This window comes from Ipomoea nil, unplaced genomic scaffold, assembly GCF_001879475.1.
Source record: "Ipomoea nil cultivar Tokyo-kokei standard unplaced genomic scaffold, Asagao_1.1 scaffold3087, whole genome shotgun sequence".
Lineage (NCBI taxonomy): Eukaryota > Viridiplantae > Streptophyta > Magnoliopsida > Solanales > Convolvulaceae > Ipomoea > Ipomoea nil.
In genome coordinates, this window is record NW_017619515.1 from 2,301,181 (window position 1) to 2,319,594 (window position 18,414).

At 42.6% G+C, this 18,414-nt stretch overlaps 1 protein-coding gene across 2 annotated transcripts; it reads right to left on the minus strand.

The window, feature by feature from the left end:
• Positions 1-1,862: 1,862 nt before the first annotated feature.
• Positions 1,863-8,822, minus strand: LOC109166290 (alpha-amylase 3, chloroplastic). Of its 2 annotated transcripts, XM_019315233.1 has the most exons (13): positions 8,451-8,820; positions 7,809-7,939; positions 7,450-7,504; positions 7,234-7,356; positions 7,038-7,158; positions 6,272-6,627; positions 5,085-5,755; positions 4,184-4,373; positions 3,866-3,972; positions 3,292-3,541; positions 3,035-3,157; positions 2,646-2,813; positions 1,863-2,380 (listed from the first exon to the last, which is right to left on the minus strand). In XM_019315233.1, the coding sequence occupies exons 1-13, from the start codon at positions 8,709-8,711 to the stop codon at positions 2,222-2,224; spliced, it is 2,715 nt and encodes a 904-aa protein (XP_019170778.1). In that variant the 5' UTR covers positions 8,712-8,820; the 3' UTR covers positions 1,863-2,221. The 2 variants fall into 2 exon arrangements, with proteins under 2 accessions (XP_019170778.1, XP_019170779.1); XM_019315234.1 differs by lacking the exons at positions 3,866-3,972; positions 4,184-4,373 and having other exon boundaries at positions 8,451-8,822.
• Positions 8,823-18,414: the final 9,592 nt, after the last annotated feature.

Below are 18,414 nucleotides of genomic sequence, written 5' to 3' on the forward strand. Positions count from 1 at the left end.
AATTAATTCTATTTTTAGTCTTAGATTTATAGGTGGTAATCTATTTTTAGTTCCTTTTTATTAGGACATCCACGTTTGATCATAGTACATGATGGATATATTAGGAGAACGGACTCGGGACAAACTAACCCGGGGGTCGCGGCGTGATGCGAAGGGCCTGGGAGACCCCAACTGGGTCCCCCGCGTAGACCTCGGCTGAGGTCTACTACGTGGACCCCAGTTGGGGACGACCTCAGCGCCGGCCTTGGTCGGGGTCGACCTTCGGCTATAGCTACTCTCTTTCGTTGACGAGGACTCGAAACTCAGAGAGTGGTGGACTCATGATGGATATATTAGGAGAAATGACTCGGGGGTCGCGGCGTGATGCGAAGGGCCTGGGAGACCCCAACTGGGTCCCCGGCGTAAACCTCAGCTGAGGTCTACTACGTGGACCCCAGTTGGGGACGACCTCAGCGCGGGCCAAGGTCGAAGTCAACCTCGGCATCGGCGTCGGCGTCGGCCGGGGTCGACCTTCGGCTAGAGCTACTCTCTTTCGTTAACGATGACTCGCAACTCAGAGAGTGGGAGACTCATGATGGATATATTAGGAGAAGAGACTCGGGGCAAACCGACCCGGGAGTCGCAGCGTAATGCGAAGGGCCTTGGGGACCCCGTCCCAGGCGAAGACCTCGGCTGAGGTCTACTACGAGGACCCCCGTTGGGGGACGATCACGGCGCCGACGAAGGTCAGGGTCAACCTGGGTGTCGGCCTCGTCCCCGCGTGACTCGGTCAACCAAGATCCAACCGCCCGCCCTATTCTCTTGGGGTCGGTTGGGAGGATTACTTAGTATAAAAAGATATATCCTTGTCTTTGTTAGGACATCTACATCTTGTCTTGTTACTACACTCTCTTTTTAATTTTCCTATAAAAGACTATCAATATGAAAGTTGTCCCCGCGACATATACATTCTTTGCATTTTCATATTTATCACTTAGTGACTTTAGTATTCGGGTCTACCTCGGGTAATTAAATCCATCAGTACAACAATACTAGGACCAGATTTTGATTCGTCAACATAATTAAAGATAAAAATTTGTATAGAGTGTAACCAGCTAGGCACTCAATTCATGTCGAGCTAATTTTAATTTTAAAAAGATTTTAAAATTTTGGGTACGTTGTTTAAAAAAAATGATTGTGCTAATGGTTGTCGGTTTCATCATCCAATTGTTATGCCATCGACTCGTGTCAAGGTGGACACGAGTCCAATATGACGCCGTTCTGCAATTTGAGAGTAACGATGTCGTTAGTGGCATTGTTTTTCCTCCACCAATCAATTTTTTTTAAAGAAAAAAAAAACAATTGTCAAAAGAATTCAACTACATAAAAAATTATGAATATATTGTTACGTAACTGTGAATATAAAGTTCAGTAGTTGTAAATATAGAGTTCAAGAATTATAAATATAGAGTTAAAAAATTATTAACATAGAGTTCTATAATTATGAACATAGAGTTTAGTAATTATGAACATAGATAAACGCTGTTAACAGCGAAAGAAAGCAATTTTTTAAAAAATAAATTGTCACACGCCGTTTTGAAACCGTATCCACCTTGCAAGGTGGACTTGGTTCCACAGCATAATTTGCCTTCATTATCAAAGCATGTGGAGTGGAGTATATACAAAGCCTATGATCTTTTTGGAATGCTGCTCTTTATCCTAAAAAAGATGTTCATAGTTTCGTCCCATGCACAACAGAAGAAGAAGAAGAAACATACATAAGATGATAGCAGATTTCAATCATTTTTTTTCTTAGTTATGTAGGGTGTATTATACACGCATCCTGCTGGACGAAAACGACTGGTAACAAACTTGCGTTTTGAATATATAGATATATCTGCTGCTGCTAATACATTATTGTTTCTAATCTTACAATTGTAATAACTGGAATACTGAATACTATAGACCATGGAAGCTTTCTCTATTGCTACCATCCAAAAGGCAACACAATATATGTTTTGTATCTATACATCATGTATGAAGAAGACTAATATATACGAGGCCAGCAAACCTGAATACTAACTACAATAAATAGTAACATGCGTACAAGTACAAAAGCACTGAACTTTCCAAAGGAATTTGCCCCTGACGAGTAGGCAAACAATTTTACCTAGTCACAGAGACAATCTCGAGTAACTTGTTCTTAAATGCTTCAAACGTTAAATGGCAACTGCGGTTTCTCTTATGATGATTCCCAGACCTTGTAATCACTGCCTTCGAGAGCCACAGACCAGTTCTGGGGTCCACTTGGGGGTTCGTAATAGCCTGGTCCGATTTTCACCGCCAACTTTTCATCAATCATTGCTGCATAAACATCCCTTTCTGCCTTGGTTATTTTGACCTGAATTACACGACAACGGCGTATAGATATGTTAGTCAATACGATGTTTTCCTCATTTATAACATAACGTATACAAAATAAGAAAACTACAGAAAATTTTTATGGCTTGATTCCGGGACAAAAGTATAAGAACTTAGCCTGCATTTTATAGAAGCTCGTATTCATTTACAAAATTGGATGTCTAACAATATAATATGAGTTTGTTTCATTGGATGATCAACTTTTATAAACTAAAGTGGTGCTAAAATTAACATTGTGCACTTACCGTACTCCGACAATGGATCTTGTTCCGCTTCCTGAGGGAGAGGAGAGATCCTATTTCAGATTGATACCCAGAGAAAACATGGTCGTAGAAAACAGATGGGGTTCCTGGGTGTGTAAGGATGTAAGCATATCCTTGCATTTCCTTTCCACCTGGAAATCTCCAATGACCCTTCAGGGGGAAACGAGACGATTGAAGTAATAAGTAATAAGATACATTTACTTTGGTAAAATTTTACTATAAATATGGGGAAATAAAAGATAAAATCAACTAAATGACAAGAGGTGATGAGGATTTCTACACCCATAGAAGGCAAGGGTAACAAGAATTGTTTGCTGAAGGCTTGAATCTCATATTTAGAAGGGCATAGGTCGAAGAAAAGAGGTATGCACCTGTGTAGAACCCGTATCATGATTCTCTATAAAGGTCACAGCACGAGATGGCCACCAGCCAACAACTCCTGGAGGCTTACCTTTCGTGTCTGATAATCTCCAGTATTCACATCTCTCAATTGCCTATAATTATAAACAGATTATAATTTAGTAAGAATGGCATTTCAAATATTCTTTAACTAAGTGCTCAAATCTACAAAGTTCACAACATAGTCATAAGCTTGAATTGAAAGAATGCTATTGGGTTGAATGCTTACAGAATGAAGAATTCCCTTTGTTGTGACATCAAATGCACCAGCGGTTCCATTAGTTGCATTAATCCAGTCAACAATTCTTTGTCTATGAGCATCTTGATTGTGATCCATCTCTCCATACGTATAACTAAGGGAATCCCAATACTCACCAACAGCAAAGTAAGGCTCACTTGTTTCCAAGTAATCCTTCACATAGCCTCCCCAGAATCCCCGAACAAAATCAAGTCTCCATCCATCATAACCAATTTCTTCCCTGATCAACCATAAATTAGAAGATGGTCACATTTTCAAGTAACCTATTCAATTATATGATTCACAACTAAAAGGCATAAGATATTAAATCTAGACAGATTTAGCATTTTATTTAGACAGATGAGCACATTTGCTTGTAGTTAATGAAAATGGGGCTAACAAGTGCATAAATGCAACTGTTTGATAGTCATAAACATCAGGTCATCATTAAACAAGGATATTAAGTAAAAGAGTAGGTCTTGTGTGAGACCGTCTAATGCGAGATGGTCTTAAACAAGACTTACTCTAAGGAGATATATGTACATTTCAAGCCAAAATATTTTACCTCAGCCAGCATAACCATTCCTTGAGATCCTTCCTCACAAATTCTTGGGAATGATCAATATTTGGAGCAGCATGGAAATTATCTCCGCTACTCTTATTGCCCCTTCCCTGTAAAGAAGAGAGGGAGGAAAAGAAAGGTGACTTGTGTATCTGGATTTAGGAATATATACTCAGGCTACAGAAGATCAGATTTGTTGAGTAAGTCATAATAAGTCCTGATTGAAGGCTTTTCATCCTAATTTCTGTCATACAAGTTTCATGATTGATTAAAAAATAAATAAATAAAATAAAATAAAAAACATCAGAGAAAATTATAAACCTGGAAATGTGGATCGTCAGCAACAACTGCACGATCATCCCAATTAAGACGACCACCAAAGATATTCCAGACACCATTTTGATTCCGGGAACTAGCACACCGATGGTTTAAAACAACATCGCCAAGAACCTGGATTCCCACTTCATGGAATCTCTTCACAATAACTTTTAACTCATCAATAGTTCCATATCTGAGCATTCAGGGAAATCATGGCAATATCAGATGAGATGGCTCCATGTAGAGAAAGTTATTAAAATGTGTTGGGTGGGGGAGGAGGGGTGGGAAAGAAACAGGCACCCAGTTTATTTAGTATCACTTTCATTTATATACCCTTAATCCCTTCTCAACAATTTTCCATCCCCACCCCTAGGGGAAAAAAAGATTCAACAAAGCATGCAAGCCTCAGACATGAGAAAATAATCAGAGGATAAATATCAGATCGAGGTTGGGAGAATGGAGAAGAAAATTCTGCACCTACAACAATAACAAGCCTACTTAAACAACAGGACAGGAATTATAAATCTTCAACACGAGGACTTGCTCTGATTGCCAAAAGGCATTAAAAGGATGAAAAAAAAATTGAGATGCAGTTTTTTTTTTTTTTTTATATATAAATATAATCAGAGGGTAGGACATCTTTTCTTTCTTCCCCAACTCCTTGTTGTGTTACTATGGCAATGAGACATTTATTTGGAAGTTAGGAACAGTACCATAAAACAGTTCAAAAACATGACCAACTACAAGAATGCACAGTTAGCATGAACGACAAAAGTAGATGCATCGCATACAACCTAGCAGCATAAAACTTAAATTTGCATTTTATTCTGTACTATTAATTTTTCCTTGTAGCATTCATTTTTAGTACCAATGAGTTGCAGAATCCGGTTGAGAAACAACATACCTAGAGTTTAAGTTATATAAATCCTTCGGCATGTAGCCTTCAGGTGATACTGACTCTGTAGGAGGAGGTAACCAGACTACGGTAATACCAAGTGATGATAACAGTTCAGCCTTTTCTTGTAGCTCCAAATACCATCTTCCAGATTTATGAGACTCCCAGTTAAAGCCCTGGCATAAGATCTCATGTCCTGAACCAGTTCCTGAAGATATTTTGGTGGGAGGTTTTAAAGCCTCAGCTTCTAACAGAGCACTTTCAGAGAATGTTGGAACTGAGCTTCTGAATATACTGTAGGCTTCTGCAGCTAGCTTCTCAATTTCCTGAAGGATGCCCTCTTGTGCTTCTTTGGTTTTTGTATTTCTGTTCTTTTCAGAAGAAATGTCAGTGACCAAATTTCTAATCTCATTAATGATTTCATCAGTATACAAAGAAGCCTCCATTGCTTCGGAAGTAGAGCCAGATGCCCCTAAGGAATCCAGCTCCTTGTTTTGCGTTTCAACTTCAGATTCAGTCGCGCTTAGTTGACCTTTTGTGCTCCTAGGCAGAGGCACATAAAAGTCATTCCCCTTGCAATTCAACCATGTGCCGTCATCTAGCTTCAGTACAAAAACAAATCCTACAGGTCCTTCATCCAAAGTAAATGATCTCTGAGAACCAGATCCATCATCTTTTTGCTGCAGAGCAGGAGAATAAAGAGTCAATTAACAAGCAGAAGGAGAAAGCTCAAGATAATTATTCTAAGATAGAACCCAAGGCAAGCTCCTTCTATTGAACAGTTAATCATAAAGCTTATAAACCTGCATACAAAAGAATTGTCTTTCCATATTTTCATCCTCCTCAGGAGGATAAGGTCCAAAAAATTTTAATCTCTCAAAGTTCTTTTCTATAGTTGTTTAAGCTTCCAAATCACCTTTCTTAAAGATTAATCATTTAAATAACATTAATCTGCATGGTTCTTTCAAATTACTCTGTATTAAATTAAAGAAACAACTACAAACTTCTGAAGTTCTGATTGCGGCCATTTCCACAGAGAACTATGTCCTAGGTTGGCCATAGTGTGCTTCAGCATTTCAAGTTGCAAAACTTTTGGAAACACTGTAGCAGGAAGTAGCTAGATTGTAGGTTTATGCAAGTATGCTGAAACCAGATTCGCCACTATCATATAGTTACTCCAAAGGATGATCATATACCTGCAGCAAAGTTCGTAGTGCCTTATTCTTGAATATTGTAGTTTCTGTTGGATATGGTTTAGCGGGAAGTTCCCAGTTTTTACCCTCATCTCTGCAGACACCCCAGTGAATGAGTACATCTCCTGGTATATCAGTATCTATCTGTAAAAGATTTTTAGCTGTCTCTGGATACTCTTTTACTGAGACAGTAACTGAATTGTCAACAAGAGTCTCTTTGACAATAACATGCTCTTCATAGAATTCTGCAAGGCACCTAGTTTGTTCCCTAGGTTCACTTGAGCCATTGCTTCCATTTTCACCTTTAGTATGATCGACTTCAGATTTAAGGAGCATGTCAGACAGCTGCCCAAGCGCCCCTGCCACAAAAGAACAACTAAATTTTAGTGTCTAAATCCTCTAAAACTAGGATGGGGAAAGACGAGGTTTTTTAAAAATAAAATAAAATGATATCTAGATCCTAGATTGTAATGTTTAGCAAGCTGATGCAATAGTTTAGAAAACTGATTGTTTTAACTCTAAACTGATCATTATGATTATCAAGCCCTATGCAGAAACTTTGTTATTTCATTTTTGTAAGGAGAAGTCATGAGATCTACATGTTACAGTAGTTAACCTTTGCCACAGAATGCAACTACTGAAAAGACAAAAACAAAGATGATATTTTTTTTGAAAGGAACAAAGATGATATTTGACAAGATACAAATGTAGCAGGAAGTGAAGTTGAGGCATTCAGTGTATAAGACAATAAACATGGAATCTAGAGAACCTGTCCATATTCCGAAGCCCTTTTTTCCTCCTACCATGTTACTATCATCATGAGCATAGTCCATGAGAGGCACTCTGAAGTCCATCCCCCTGTGTTGATACCAAGCTCCAGTTTCCTCATCCTGCATAAGTTCTTACATAATTGAAATACTTGATTAAAGAAGCAAATGTTCTAAACTATCGATAATGAAGCAGACCTTCAACACAAAATTTATAGCTGCAATTTGACTGTTAATATTTAAGCCAATCTCCACTTCATAAAACGATTCTCCTTCCAAAGCTGTGGACAATCTCTTTAAAGGAGTCTCAATTGCATAATCCTGAAATGGTACAAAATTGGTATTTAGAGAATAAATATGGGAAGTTTAAAAAGAAAAAAGTAATACATAAAACTGGCACAGGAAAATCAATACCTTGATGGTAATAGAACCTTGGGGTCGCATCTCTAGAGGCGGTTGATCCCACTCACTGCCACATCAAAAAAGTAACTCATCGTTATTTAATATCTAGTTCCAACAGATAATGAAAGCCAGACTAATCTCAAGAGAAAACTGATCATAGATAAAAACAGGCAACAAAACAATGAACATCAAAACTTCCCTAAATAAATACTAACTGCTTACTACAATACAAACATCCTAAAACTTGAGACTCAATCTAAAACTTTTCTGAGAATAAACTTTCACATGAATTTCATTTGAAATAGGCAGGTGGCAGTAGATTTGTAATTTTGAAACAATAGCAACTGCATCACTAATTAAACATATCAAACCTTCCAGAGTCTCCCACATAATGAACTCCCCAATGAAGAACCCACTTCCCTGGTAGATTGCACCCTATAGTGAGCTTCCAGTTCTCTTCATCCCTCCCACTATCAAATCTGATTGATATCCTTCCTTCTACCTGCAATTCCAAATACAGTAAGTGAACCACTAAACAAAACATTTTTCCCTTTTTTGCTACTCCGTATATATTAATACAATTAAAAAATAAGAAATTAAAATACTGGCAGCTCAAATTAATAAGCACAGATCTAAAAGCTAATTGAACTTTACTATGTGTCTTATTTCCAGAAAATAAACTCAGAATTTTGAATTTGCTGTTTATCTCCCTCCTTGTGTAAATTAAAAATAAAAAATAAAAAATAAAAAATTGCGTTAGTTTCATTAATTCATTAAATCTGTGTGTACATACACAAAAAGTATTCATACAACCAAATTAACATATATTATGAATTTCGATTCATCTGCCTTCATTTACTCAGTAATGATCCTTCTATCACAAACTCGGAAATCACTTATATACACAAGAATGATCCATAAAACCTGTATGTACACATCCACATATTCATATAACCACGTTTAATTACACACTTAGTATTTGCAAATTCACCAACTGAATCTCTTCCACTTACTCTTTGAGTTCGTTTCAAATCGAAAGTCTCTTCGAAGACGACCTCGGAAGTTTCGATAACTGTGGAGCTAGCTCGGACAGCAAGAGCTTTCCTTCGAGGGCGATGCTTGCAGTTGCAGAAGCTCAACCTCGCAGCGCCAACCGAGAGCGGCCTCCGCGTGTAATTTACAGATGACGGAGAAGGCTGTCGGTGATTTAAGCAAAATTTCGGTGTTCGACGGAAAGAATGGTGGATTAGAGGCTCAAGAGTGACCGTCGACATGATTTTTCCGGCGTGTTGATCCTTTTTAATCACCTGAAAAGCGTGATCCTGAAAGAAAAAGGTGATGGAAGTAGATTTTTTTTATGGAGATATTTATACGAACTTTCGGGTGTGGATAATTGTTATTAATTGTTAAATACTTAAATCACTGAAATTTTCAGTTATTGCTATTTCAACCTCTTCTCTTTTCTAGTTTTCATTTGTGCCCCCAAAAAACTTTGATAAACTAGAAGCTTTAGTTTAGGAGTAGTATACATGGCAAATCTCGTAAACAAATTCATTAGGGATGTTAGGTTCATGGAAAATATTTTTTAAAGGAAAACATTTTATTAGGTGTTTATACGATAATAAAATAAATATACTATTTTTAAATACGAATAAGAATCATAAGTTGACTATAGGTTAGAGTTTTATTTAGAACTCTGTATTTTAATTTCTAAGTATATTATAATTCATTATCTCTCTTTATATTATTAGAAATATTATTATTTAGTATATATCATTATTATATTTGTACCCTATAAATACTCAATTCATGTATATTATATAATAATTAAGAACTATTCAATAACAATATATTCTTTCAGAATTATTATTCTTCATAGATTTATTGATCTAAGCACATTCACGGTCACCATGACGTTGTGTCCACCTCTAAATATCTCATACCCTCATATATCCTACACCCCTCCACCACCAATAAATACCATCCAAACAACCCATCATTTTATATATTAATCAAACATATCTCTTTCAATTATTTATACTGAAAAACTCAATTTGTTCTTTTTCTTCACAGACAAAATCTCAATGGCTTGATTGATGGCACACTATTGTGTCCAGCTTCTTTTGTTCATGCTCCGAATGGATCTTCCATTTGTTTTTTTCTTTTTAATAATAATAATAAATAAATAAATTCAAATTCCTAATCGTATACGAACCGCTCGTCCGCTCTAGCACTCTTGCCTCACTTGCAAATCTACAATCGAAAAAGCCTCGCTTGCTACTCTCACCTAAGTTTATATACTTGCATATGTATATGAATCTTTTTCCTTAAATTTATACATTCAACATAATAATTAATACATTCAATAAATTTGGAACTCAGTTTTTGTTGTATGTTGTTAAATGTAGCTTTATTATTGAGCTTGAGAATTGATGCATGAAGTCAATTTGTAAACCCATTTTATGACACTTGAAATGAAAATATTACATACGAGAGCGGAACACTGTTGTTCATGCTTATGGTCATATCTTCTATTCATTTGGATTTGAACAAAAAAAAAAAAAAATTGATAGACTATATAAATAAATTATAAAAGTATTATAAATTAGTCCATTCGGATTCTCCAAAGTTTTTTTTGAAGATGTTATAATTTCATCAAATGAGCTAGATTGAACTCAATGGATGCAGAATTGATTTTTAATTAGATATTATTAGTAAAAAACATAATTAATTAATTATTTGCGTTAGAACACTAGAAAATGTTGGGAATTGAGATTTCTAAATTGAATGAAATACCAAGTCAAACCAATGCCGAACTTTTTCAAATCAAACAGAGACTAAATTGAACAAAAATATTAAATCGAATGGTATCATTTTTTATTAAAAAAAAAAAAAATCGAACCGAATATTGAAACTCCCACACCCGTGCCGAAATATCAACAGTTGTATGCGGTTGGGAAAAACTATAATTTTAATAAATTTAGGGGAGTCGCCTGCAATTAATAGAATAAGAAGTGCAGTATCCTTAAAGGTCTCGAGCTTTCGAGTTTCGGCACGGTACTACTTCTTTTTTCTTCCTCTTTTTCGGTATTTTTTTATTATAAGTTAAGCAATTAAGAGATTCAACCAATGAGAGTGCTTTACGTGTACCACAATTGTCTGCTCTCGCAACTTGCCACGTTACCATGTTTGGTATATGAATGACAGGATCCAATTGCCCAAATATATCAACAAGTACAATGAATTCTGAATGAAATGGCAATGAAGATGGGGAGATTACCATAAATGAATAAAGGGCGACGGATCTCACCACAAGTTTGTTGGGATACGAGGTTGGTTGGATGTAGAGGTTCGACCACATGATAATTTTGTGAAAGTTAATGTTGATTGTATTATGTGTAATCTGTTGATTTAGATTATGTGTTATGTGATTTCAGTGACAATTTTTTTTATTGAAGATGGTAAAGTTTGGACAATGACTATGATATTGATATCGACCATGTGTATAGTACATGAAGCAAAATATAGTTGTGGTTACGCTTGCCTAGGGTTTGTGTTTGGTTCGCATATGGGGATCAGAATTTGAATGTAAATCAAATACTTGGTAATTGTAATGAGTATTGGTTAAATGATTTTGCATGTTTGGTAGTATAGTAGAATTGAAATGATTAACAATATTGATTTTTTATTGTGTATGACCCTATAATGGGAATAAATGTTTTAAAAATACAAAAAAAAAAAAAAAAAAAAAAGTAATTTATCTTAATACAATGACATTCAAAATATCAATATCAACAAAAAAAAAAACAAAAAAAATGTAGTAATTCAAAATTAAAATGATGATCATGTAAAGCGCAACATCAATAATTAAAATATCCAAGTTTTGCATTCCCCCGACCATTTAGTCCTTTTTTTTTTTTTAATTAGACATGATAATATCCTTGATTTCAAATTTTTTTGCCAAATTCAATCATAGTTAATAACTAAATTTGACACCCAATTCAAAAAAAAAAAAAAAAAAAAAAAAAAAGGTTAAGAAGACAAAATGTATGTCTAAAAATAGTATAGTATAAAGTATTAAGTGAATGATGCAAAATGATAGGATAAATGTGAAAATGAAACCATAATTGGAATTAACCCTTGTGGTAAAATATTTTAGTTCTATGAATACACAGCATGACTACTCAAAAAGTTTGGGGCTAGATTTGAGAATATAGCAGAGCATGACCAAGCTAGCTTCCTTCACTTGGTACTTGGTAGTAAGAGGAAAAATAGTTATATATTAAGTTCCACTAGGGCTGTGCAAAAATCGACCCACCCGAAAAACTCGACCGATCCGAACCCGATTATACGCCCTTTGGAAGAATCCGAACCCGAACTAGCATACGCGAACCGAGAACACGCCACCTAGCCGGTTAGAACGAGGCGGGTTGGGAGTTATAAAATTCCCCCCGAACCCGTCCGACAACCCGAATTAGGGTAAGACTTCGTATACCCTAAGGTATACAACGTCGTGTAAGTGGTGTATATATGTTGCGTTAGAAGGAAACCCTAGTCGTTTGCGTAGCTTCCTCGTCTTTCTTCTGACTTCTGAGAACTCTCTAGCATCGTTCTCTAGTTCTCTGACTCTGTGAGACTCTGAGTTCTCTCGTTCTCTCTGAGTTTCTTCTAGAGTTGTAGACTTGCTCAGTTAGAGACTGAGAGTGTGAGTCTCCGGTGGAAGCTAGCTAATATTGTTCGGTGGAAGCCCTATTCTAGACGACCGGTGACTGGTGCGGTGGATTGTAATCACGGATTTGAAGCTCTTTGTTCTCGGGGGTTTGATTTGGAGAAACGAAGTAATCTCTAAACCTTAATCTTAGACATACTTAGATTATACTCTTATATATTGTGATACGTTGTTGTTAGTTGTGATTCTATGATTCTGATGACTGTGACAACAAGAATCTGTTGAGAAGTTCCGGATTGCATGTCACTTGTCCCTTATTTGTGAATTTTTGATCCTTTGATTAGGGTTTCTATGATTATGTGGACTGTGACTTTTTAGAATCACTTAGTTGTGATTGTATGATTTGTCTGTATTGTTTGTGGAAGCCCATAAGTCCCTAACACATGTTGGTTGTTGGATGTTGCCTGTGTTGGTAAAAATGGTGGAAGCCCCAATTGTAACTACCAACTGTGAAATCCAGTAAAATGATGAATGTACACTTCAGGCTTTCAGGTTCCTGATTTCTGGATTTCTTTGTCACTTTGTGTAATTAATGTGATATTGTGATTGTATCCCTGTATGCATGTATGTTACTATGTTTATAACTTATAAGTTATAAGTTTATGGATGCATGATTGTTGATGAGAATGAAGTTACTGTTGAGGGCAAGTGTATATATTGTGTCAAAATATATAAATGTGAGACCAAAAAACATGGTACTTCATCATTGAGAACCCACATGGTTAACTATCTTAAAAACCCTCACTCAAAAGACACTAGGCAATCACTTCTGACCTTTCAAACTGTTACCAATTCTGATGCATCCCCTGCTACTGTTGGTGAGTTAGGAACTTGGGTCTTTAATCAAGAAGCTATTAGGAAGGTCTTAGTTGAAATGATTATAATAGATTAACTCCATTTTAGATTTGTTGAAGGTCCTGGATTTAGGAAGTTCATTCTGGTATGTTGTCCTAGGTTTAAGATTCCATCAAGATGGACAATTAGTAGGGACATCAATTTGATTTATGAAGAGGAAAGGCTCAAGTTGAAATGCATGTTTAGGGGAAACACTCAAAGAGTCAGTATTACTACTGACACTTGGACTTCTATTCAGAGAATTAACTACATGGTAATTACTGCTCACTTTATAGATGAAGAGTGGAGGCTGAATAAAAAAAATTATTTCATTTGTCCCTGTCACATCACACAAAGGTGAGTCTGTTGCAAAATCCCTTGAAAACTGTTTGCGTGATTGAGGTATTAGAAATGTCTACACTATTACAATGGACAATGCATCATCAAATGACACTGCCCTAGGTTTTTTAAAAAGAAATTGATGTCTTGGGGAACATCTACTGTGAAGGGCAAGTACATTCACATGAGATGCATTGCCCATATTTTGAATTTAGTTGTGCAAGATGGGCTAAAATAGTGTGATGATTCTGTGAAGAAGGTTAGGGATGTTGTAAGATATGTGAGAAGTTCACCTGCTAGACTTAAGAAATTTAAGGACTTGTCTGAATGGCTTGGGATTGAAAAGAAATCTTCTCTGTGTCTAGATGTTCCAACCAGATGGAACTCTACATATCTTATGTTACAATCTGCAGTATTTTATTCACTTTGATATGGATAAATAACACGTATATAAAAAAGTATATTAATATGTGAACGGGTACAACAGGTCTGAGGAGGTTAGGTCGTGAAAGATGACCGGGAACCTCTCTAGCCTAGCTTATCCAAATATCCAAAAGTCCCTCTCACTAGCAATTAATGCAGTATTTATAAGGGTCATGGGGAACCGCGTCCGGTCTTCCGGCATGTCAGACGCGTAGCACACATGCACCGGGCGATGGGTCGGCAGCCATGCAGTCGTACACGTGTCGCGGGACTTCTGCTACCAACAGAGCCTCCCTCCTACCGGTCTGAAGCCCCCGGTCTCTGGTCTCCCGCTCTAGGACCCTTGATAAGAGCACGACCGGGTCAACAGGGCGAGCTTTCCGGTCGCGCCTCGACCGGGTCTCCGGGTCGGGCCGTCGGGTCGGTAGGGCGCCCCGTATACCCGGTGTATATTCCCCATCATATAGCCCCCCAGCCTGGAGCCCGACGGCACTCGACGGAGGGGTTCGGGCTTGAGTTCCTCCAAGGCGCTTTGTGTGGTCGAGTAGCCCAGGGCCGGCCGCAGCGAGGCGCGCGCGTAGGCCGTAGACCTCCACGTGTCGGCTATGTACTGGTCTGGGGATGCGGGCCTGGCGTGCTGCGGAAGTTTCTTCCTTCCCGCCTTTTCTCGCCTCTATAAATAGGAGCTCGAAGCCCCATTGAAAACTTTTCGCTCCTTCAGCTGACTTCAGAGCTTCCCGGCCGTGCTTGCTATTTTACTTGGAATTTCTAGCGGTCACCTTCACCACAGCTCTCCAATCGGTAAGCCTCGTCTTCACTTCATTTTATTTTTAGTTTCATGGCCCTTTAGACTTAGGTTAAGACCCGAACCGGGAGCCCATACTGAGACAAAACCCTCCCCCTCATTTTCTCTTCAAGGGAGAAGATGTCTAGCTCGGATAGTCAGAACGTGTCCGGTCGGGACTACGCAGCCGAGGACGAATCCCTCACGGCGACGGGATCTTCCAGGGCGACCACCAGCACGGGCGAGTTCATCGACCGATATACCGCACCCGGCTCTCCACAAGCCCCCGCCGGTCAAGCCATCTCTCACGAGTCCGAAGGGCGAAGCGGTTTCCTGGCCGAGGGCCCCGGCCGCGACGGTGAGGAGGGGGAGTCTAGCGAAGTGCAGGTGCTGAGCCCCCCGTTAATCGGGTCATCGCACCCGGGGAAGTCACCCCGGGTGATCTTTAGCCACGCCTCGGGCTCAGGGTCGGACCGTGGTCGGAGCCCTGCGACCCGACCTGTCCCCTACGTCACGCGACCGTCTGGCCTACAGCTTCAGAGATCCAACTCCAGCGGCGACCTCCGCACCAGCCGCATCCACCTCCGGACGAAAACTGGTCTTTCTCAACAGCGAGTCCGCCCGGGAGCAGATGAGCATTCTAAGCCGGGCCGAAGCCAAAGAGATCAGGTCGCTCATCGGCAGATCGGTGGTCGTAGACACTGACCGCTCGCTCGGGAGCATTGTCGAAAGAACGACCGGGAATGGCTCGGGCTTCATTTCGATTCCCTGAGGGCGCCGTTGACCTTCCCATTCAGCCCGTTCTTGCTGGCGTTTCTTAAGCACTACGGGGTCCTCCCCGGGCAGATCACTCCCAACGCCCATCGCATCATCGTGTGCTTTCCCCAGGTCTGCGCCCGACATGGGGTCGACTGCACGATGGAGCTGTTCGACTTTCTCTACTCGGTGCGGCCCTTGGCGCCCCGGTATGGGTCCGGGTTTCTCCAGGCCCAATCGCACGGGCACCGGTGTAAACTACTTCGTCTTCCGGACAACAACCGTGGGTGGAAGGAGAGACTGTTTTCCGTGAAGTACGTCTGGGAGCTGCCGGTCCCTCGGGAATGGCCTAGCCATTACCTCGAGCAAGTTACTCCGGGCGAGACCCGCGAGCTTGCTGACGCCGCGGTGAAGATCTCGTCGGAGTTTTACGACTACCGCACTTACCGGACTCCCGAGGCGTTTGAAGCGGCCCGGCTCGAGCCCCCCCGGTACGATCTCAGAGAAAAGTACGAGCCCCAACGGATTCAGATCACCATCGCCCGGCCACCTCCCGGCCCTTCGGCCGTGCCCGGAGGTTTTGCATTTATTTTAACTGCGATTTCTTCGTCCGGTCCCGCTCGACCGTTATCCTAACTTTTCTCCCTTTTCAGGTATGGGTTTTGATAAGGCATTCATCGCCGCGCCAACGCCCCCGTCAGGTCCCCGACCGAAGATCGCGCTTGGCGGGAAGAAGAGTGCAGCTGCGGGCTCTTCTTCGGCGGACCCGACCGTACCTACCGGTCTCCCCCTCGACATCACTTCGACCCACCAGGCTGAATCCGACCCGGACGTGCTGGTCGTAAGATCTAACACCCGAAAGGGGAAGGAGCGGGAAGCGGACGATGCGGAGGACGTTCATCTCCTGAAGCGCAGCAGACGGGCCAGCCCGACCGCCGATACCCCCGTCATCAACGTCCTCCTGAGCGGGGAGCATCCCGCGGCTAAGCTCAACCGACTGGTTGACCTCATCCCGGCGGGTGACGACGGGAGAGGGAAGACGCTAAATGAGATCGGGGAACAGGGGGCGTCCGATGTCGTACAGGTACGGGTCTTTCATCGATCACCCCGAAGTCTCAGACGGTAACGGTCGCTAACCCTTACGTTCCTTTGTTGCAGATGACGCGCACCCTAGTGACTCTGTTCCGTCGGGCCAAGGCGACGGAAGATGCTGAGGCCCTTCAGAAGGCCGCCGACCGCCATGAGAAGGAGGCCAGGGAGGCGCGGAAGAAGCTCCGGGCAGCCAATGACCGGTTGGCCAAGGCGGAGAACCGGGCTGCGGAGGCTCAGAAGCTGCTGGACAGCCCGGAGGGACTCGCGGCCCGTGTATGCCGCGACCGAGCCGAAGGGGAGGCGTTCTTTCGCCATTTCCTAAAAAATCCGGTCGGCGAAGAGCTGGCCTGGACACTGGCCAAGTGGGCTTTCAGCTCCGGGCAACGCCGGGCCCAGAAAGAGGATCGGGATGCCCTAGCTCAGTCGCTCGACGACGACGACCTGGCCTTGGTCCTAGGGGTCTTACCCGCCGAGGTACCCGATCCAGGCCCCGAGCCGTTTGACAGCCCCCCGGCCGCCGTTCAGCCTCCTTCCAATGAGCCGCTACCGCAGGTTCCCCCCGAGGCATAGACTCCTAGAACGGGAGCCCGGCCCCGTACTTGTGCCAGGCCGAAAAGTTTTTGTTATTTCGGCGGTTCGCCTTGAGGGAGCCCGACCCCTCTGTGTCGGGTAAAACTTTCTTAATTTAATGGTTTTTATGCAAATGGTTTTTTGGTTCACCCGCTTCCCTGCCCCTAGTGTTACCACCAACTCATTGAGGCCGGGACGAATCCGGGCTCGACCATATAGCCAACTCGCAAATGACGTCGACGGACTCTTTCGAGTGTACCGCCAACCTATCGAGGCCGGGGCTGACCCGGGCTCGAGCAAATGACGTCGACGGTCTCTTTCGAGTGTACCGCCAACCTATCGAGGCCGGGGCTGACCCGGGCTCGAGCAAACGACGTCGACGGACTCTTTCGAGTGTACCGCCAACCTGTCGAGGCCGGGGCTGACCCGGGCTCGAGCAAATGACGTCGACGGACTCTTTCGAGTGTACCGCCACCCTATCGAGGCCGGGACTGACCCGGGCTCGAGCAAATGACGTCGACGGTCTCTATCGAGTGTACCGCCAACCTATCGAGGCCGGGGCTGACCCGGGCTCGAGCAAATGACGTCGACGGACTCTTTCGAGTGTACCGCCAACCTGTCGAGGCCGGGGCTGACCCGGGCTCGAGCAAATGACGTCGACGGACTCTTTCGAGTGTACCGCCAACCTGTCGAGGCCGGGGCTGACCCGGGCTCGAGCAAATGACGTCGATGGACTCTTTCGAGTGTACCGCCAACCTATCGAGGCCGGGACGGACCCGGGCTTCGCCTACCCTCGTAGGGCTTCTTGGCCTAATGGCCGTGCCTGGACGGACCCGGGCTTCGCCTACCCTCGTAGGGCTTCTTGGCCTAATGGCCGTGCCGGGACGGACCCGGGCTTCGCCTACCCTCGTAGGGCTTCTTGGCCTAATGGCCGTGCCGGGACGGACCCGGGCTTCGCCTACCCTCGTAGGGCTTCTTGGCCTAATGGCCGTGCCGGGACGGACCCGGGCTTCGCCTACCCTCGTAGGGCTTCTTGGCCTAACGGCCGTGCCGGGACGGACCCGGGCTTCGCCTACCCTCGTAGGGCTTCTTGGCCTAACGGCCGTGCCGGGACGGACCCGGGCTTCGCCTACCCTCGTAGGGCTTCTTGGCCTAATGGCCGTGCCGGGACGGACCCGGGCTTCGCCTACCCTCGTAGGGCTTCTTGGCCTAATGGCCGTGCCGGGACGGACCCGGGCTTCGCCTACCCTCGTAGGGCTTCTTGGCCTAATGGCCGTGCCGGGACGGACCCGGGCTTCGCCTACCCTCGTAGGGCTTCTTGGCCTAATGGCCGTGCCGGGACGGACCCGGGTTTCGCCTACCCTCGTAGGGCTTCTTGGCCTAACGGCCGTGCCGGGACGGACCCGGGCTTCGCCTACCCTCGTAGGGCTTCTTGGCCTAATGGTCGTGC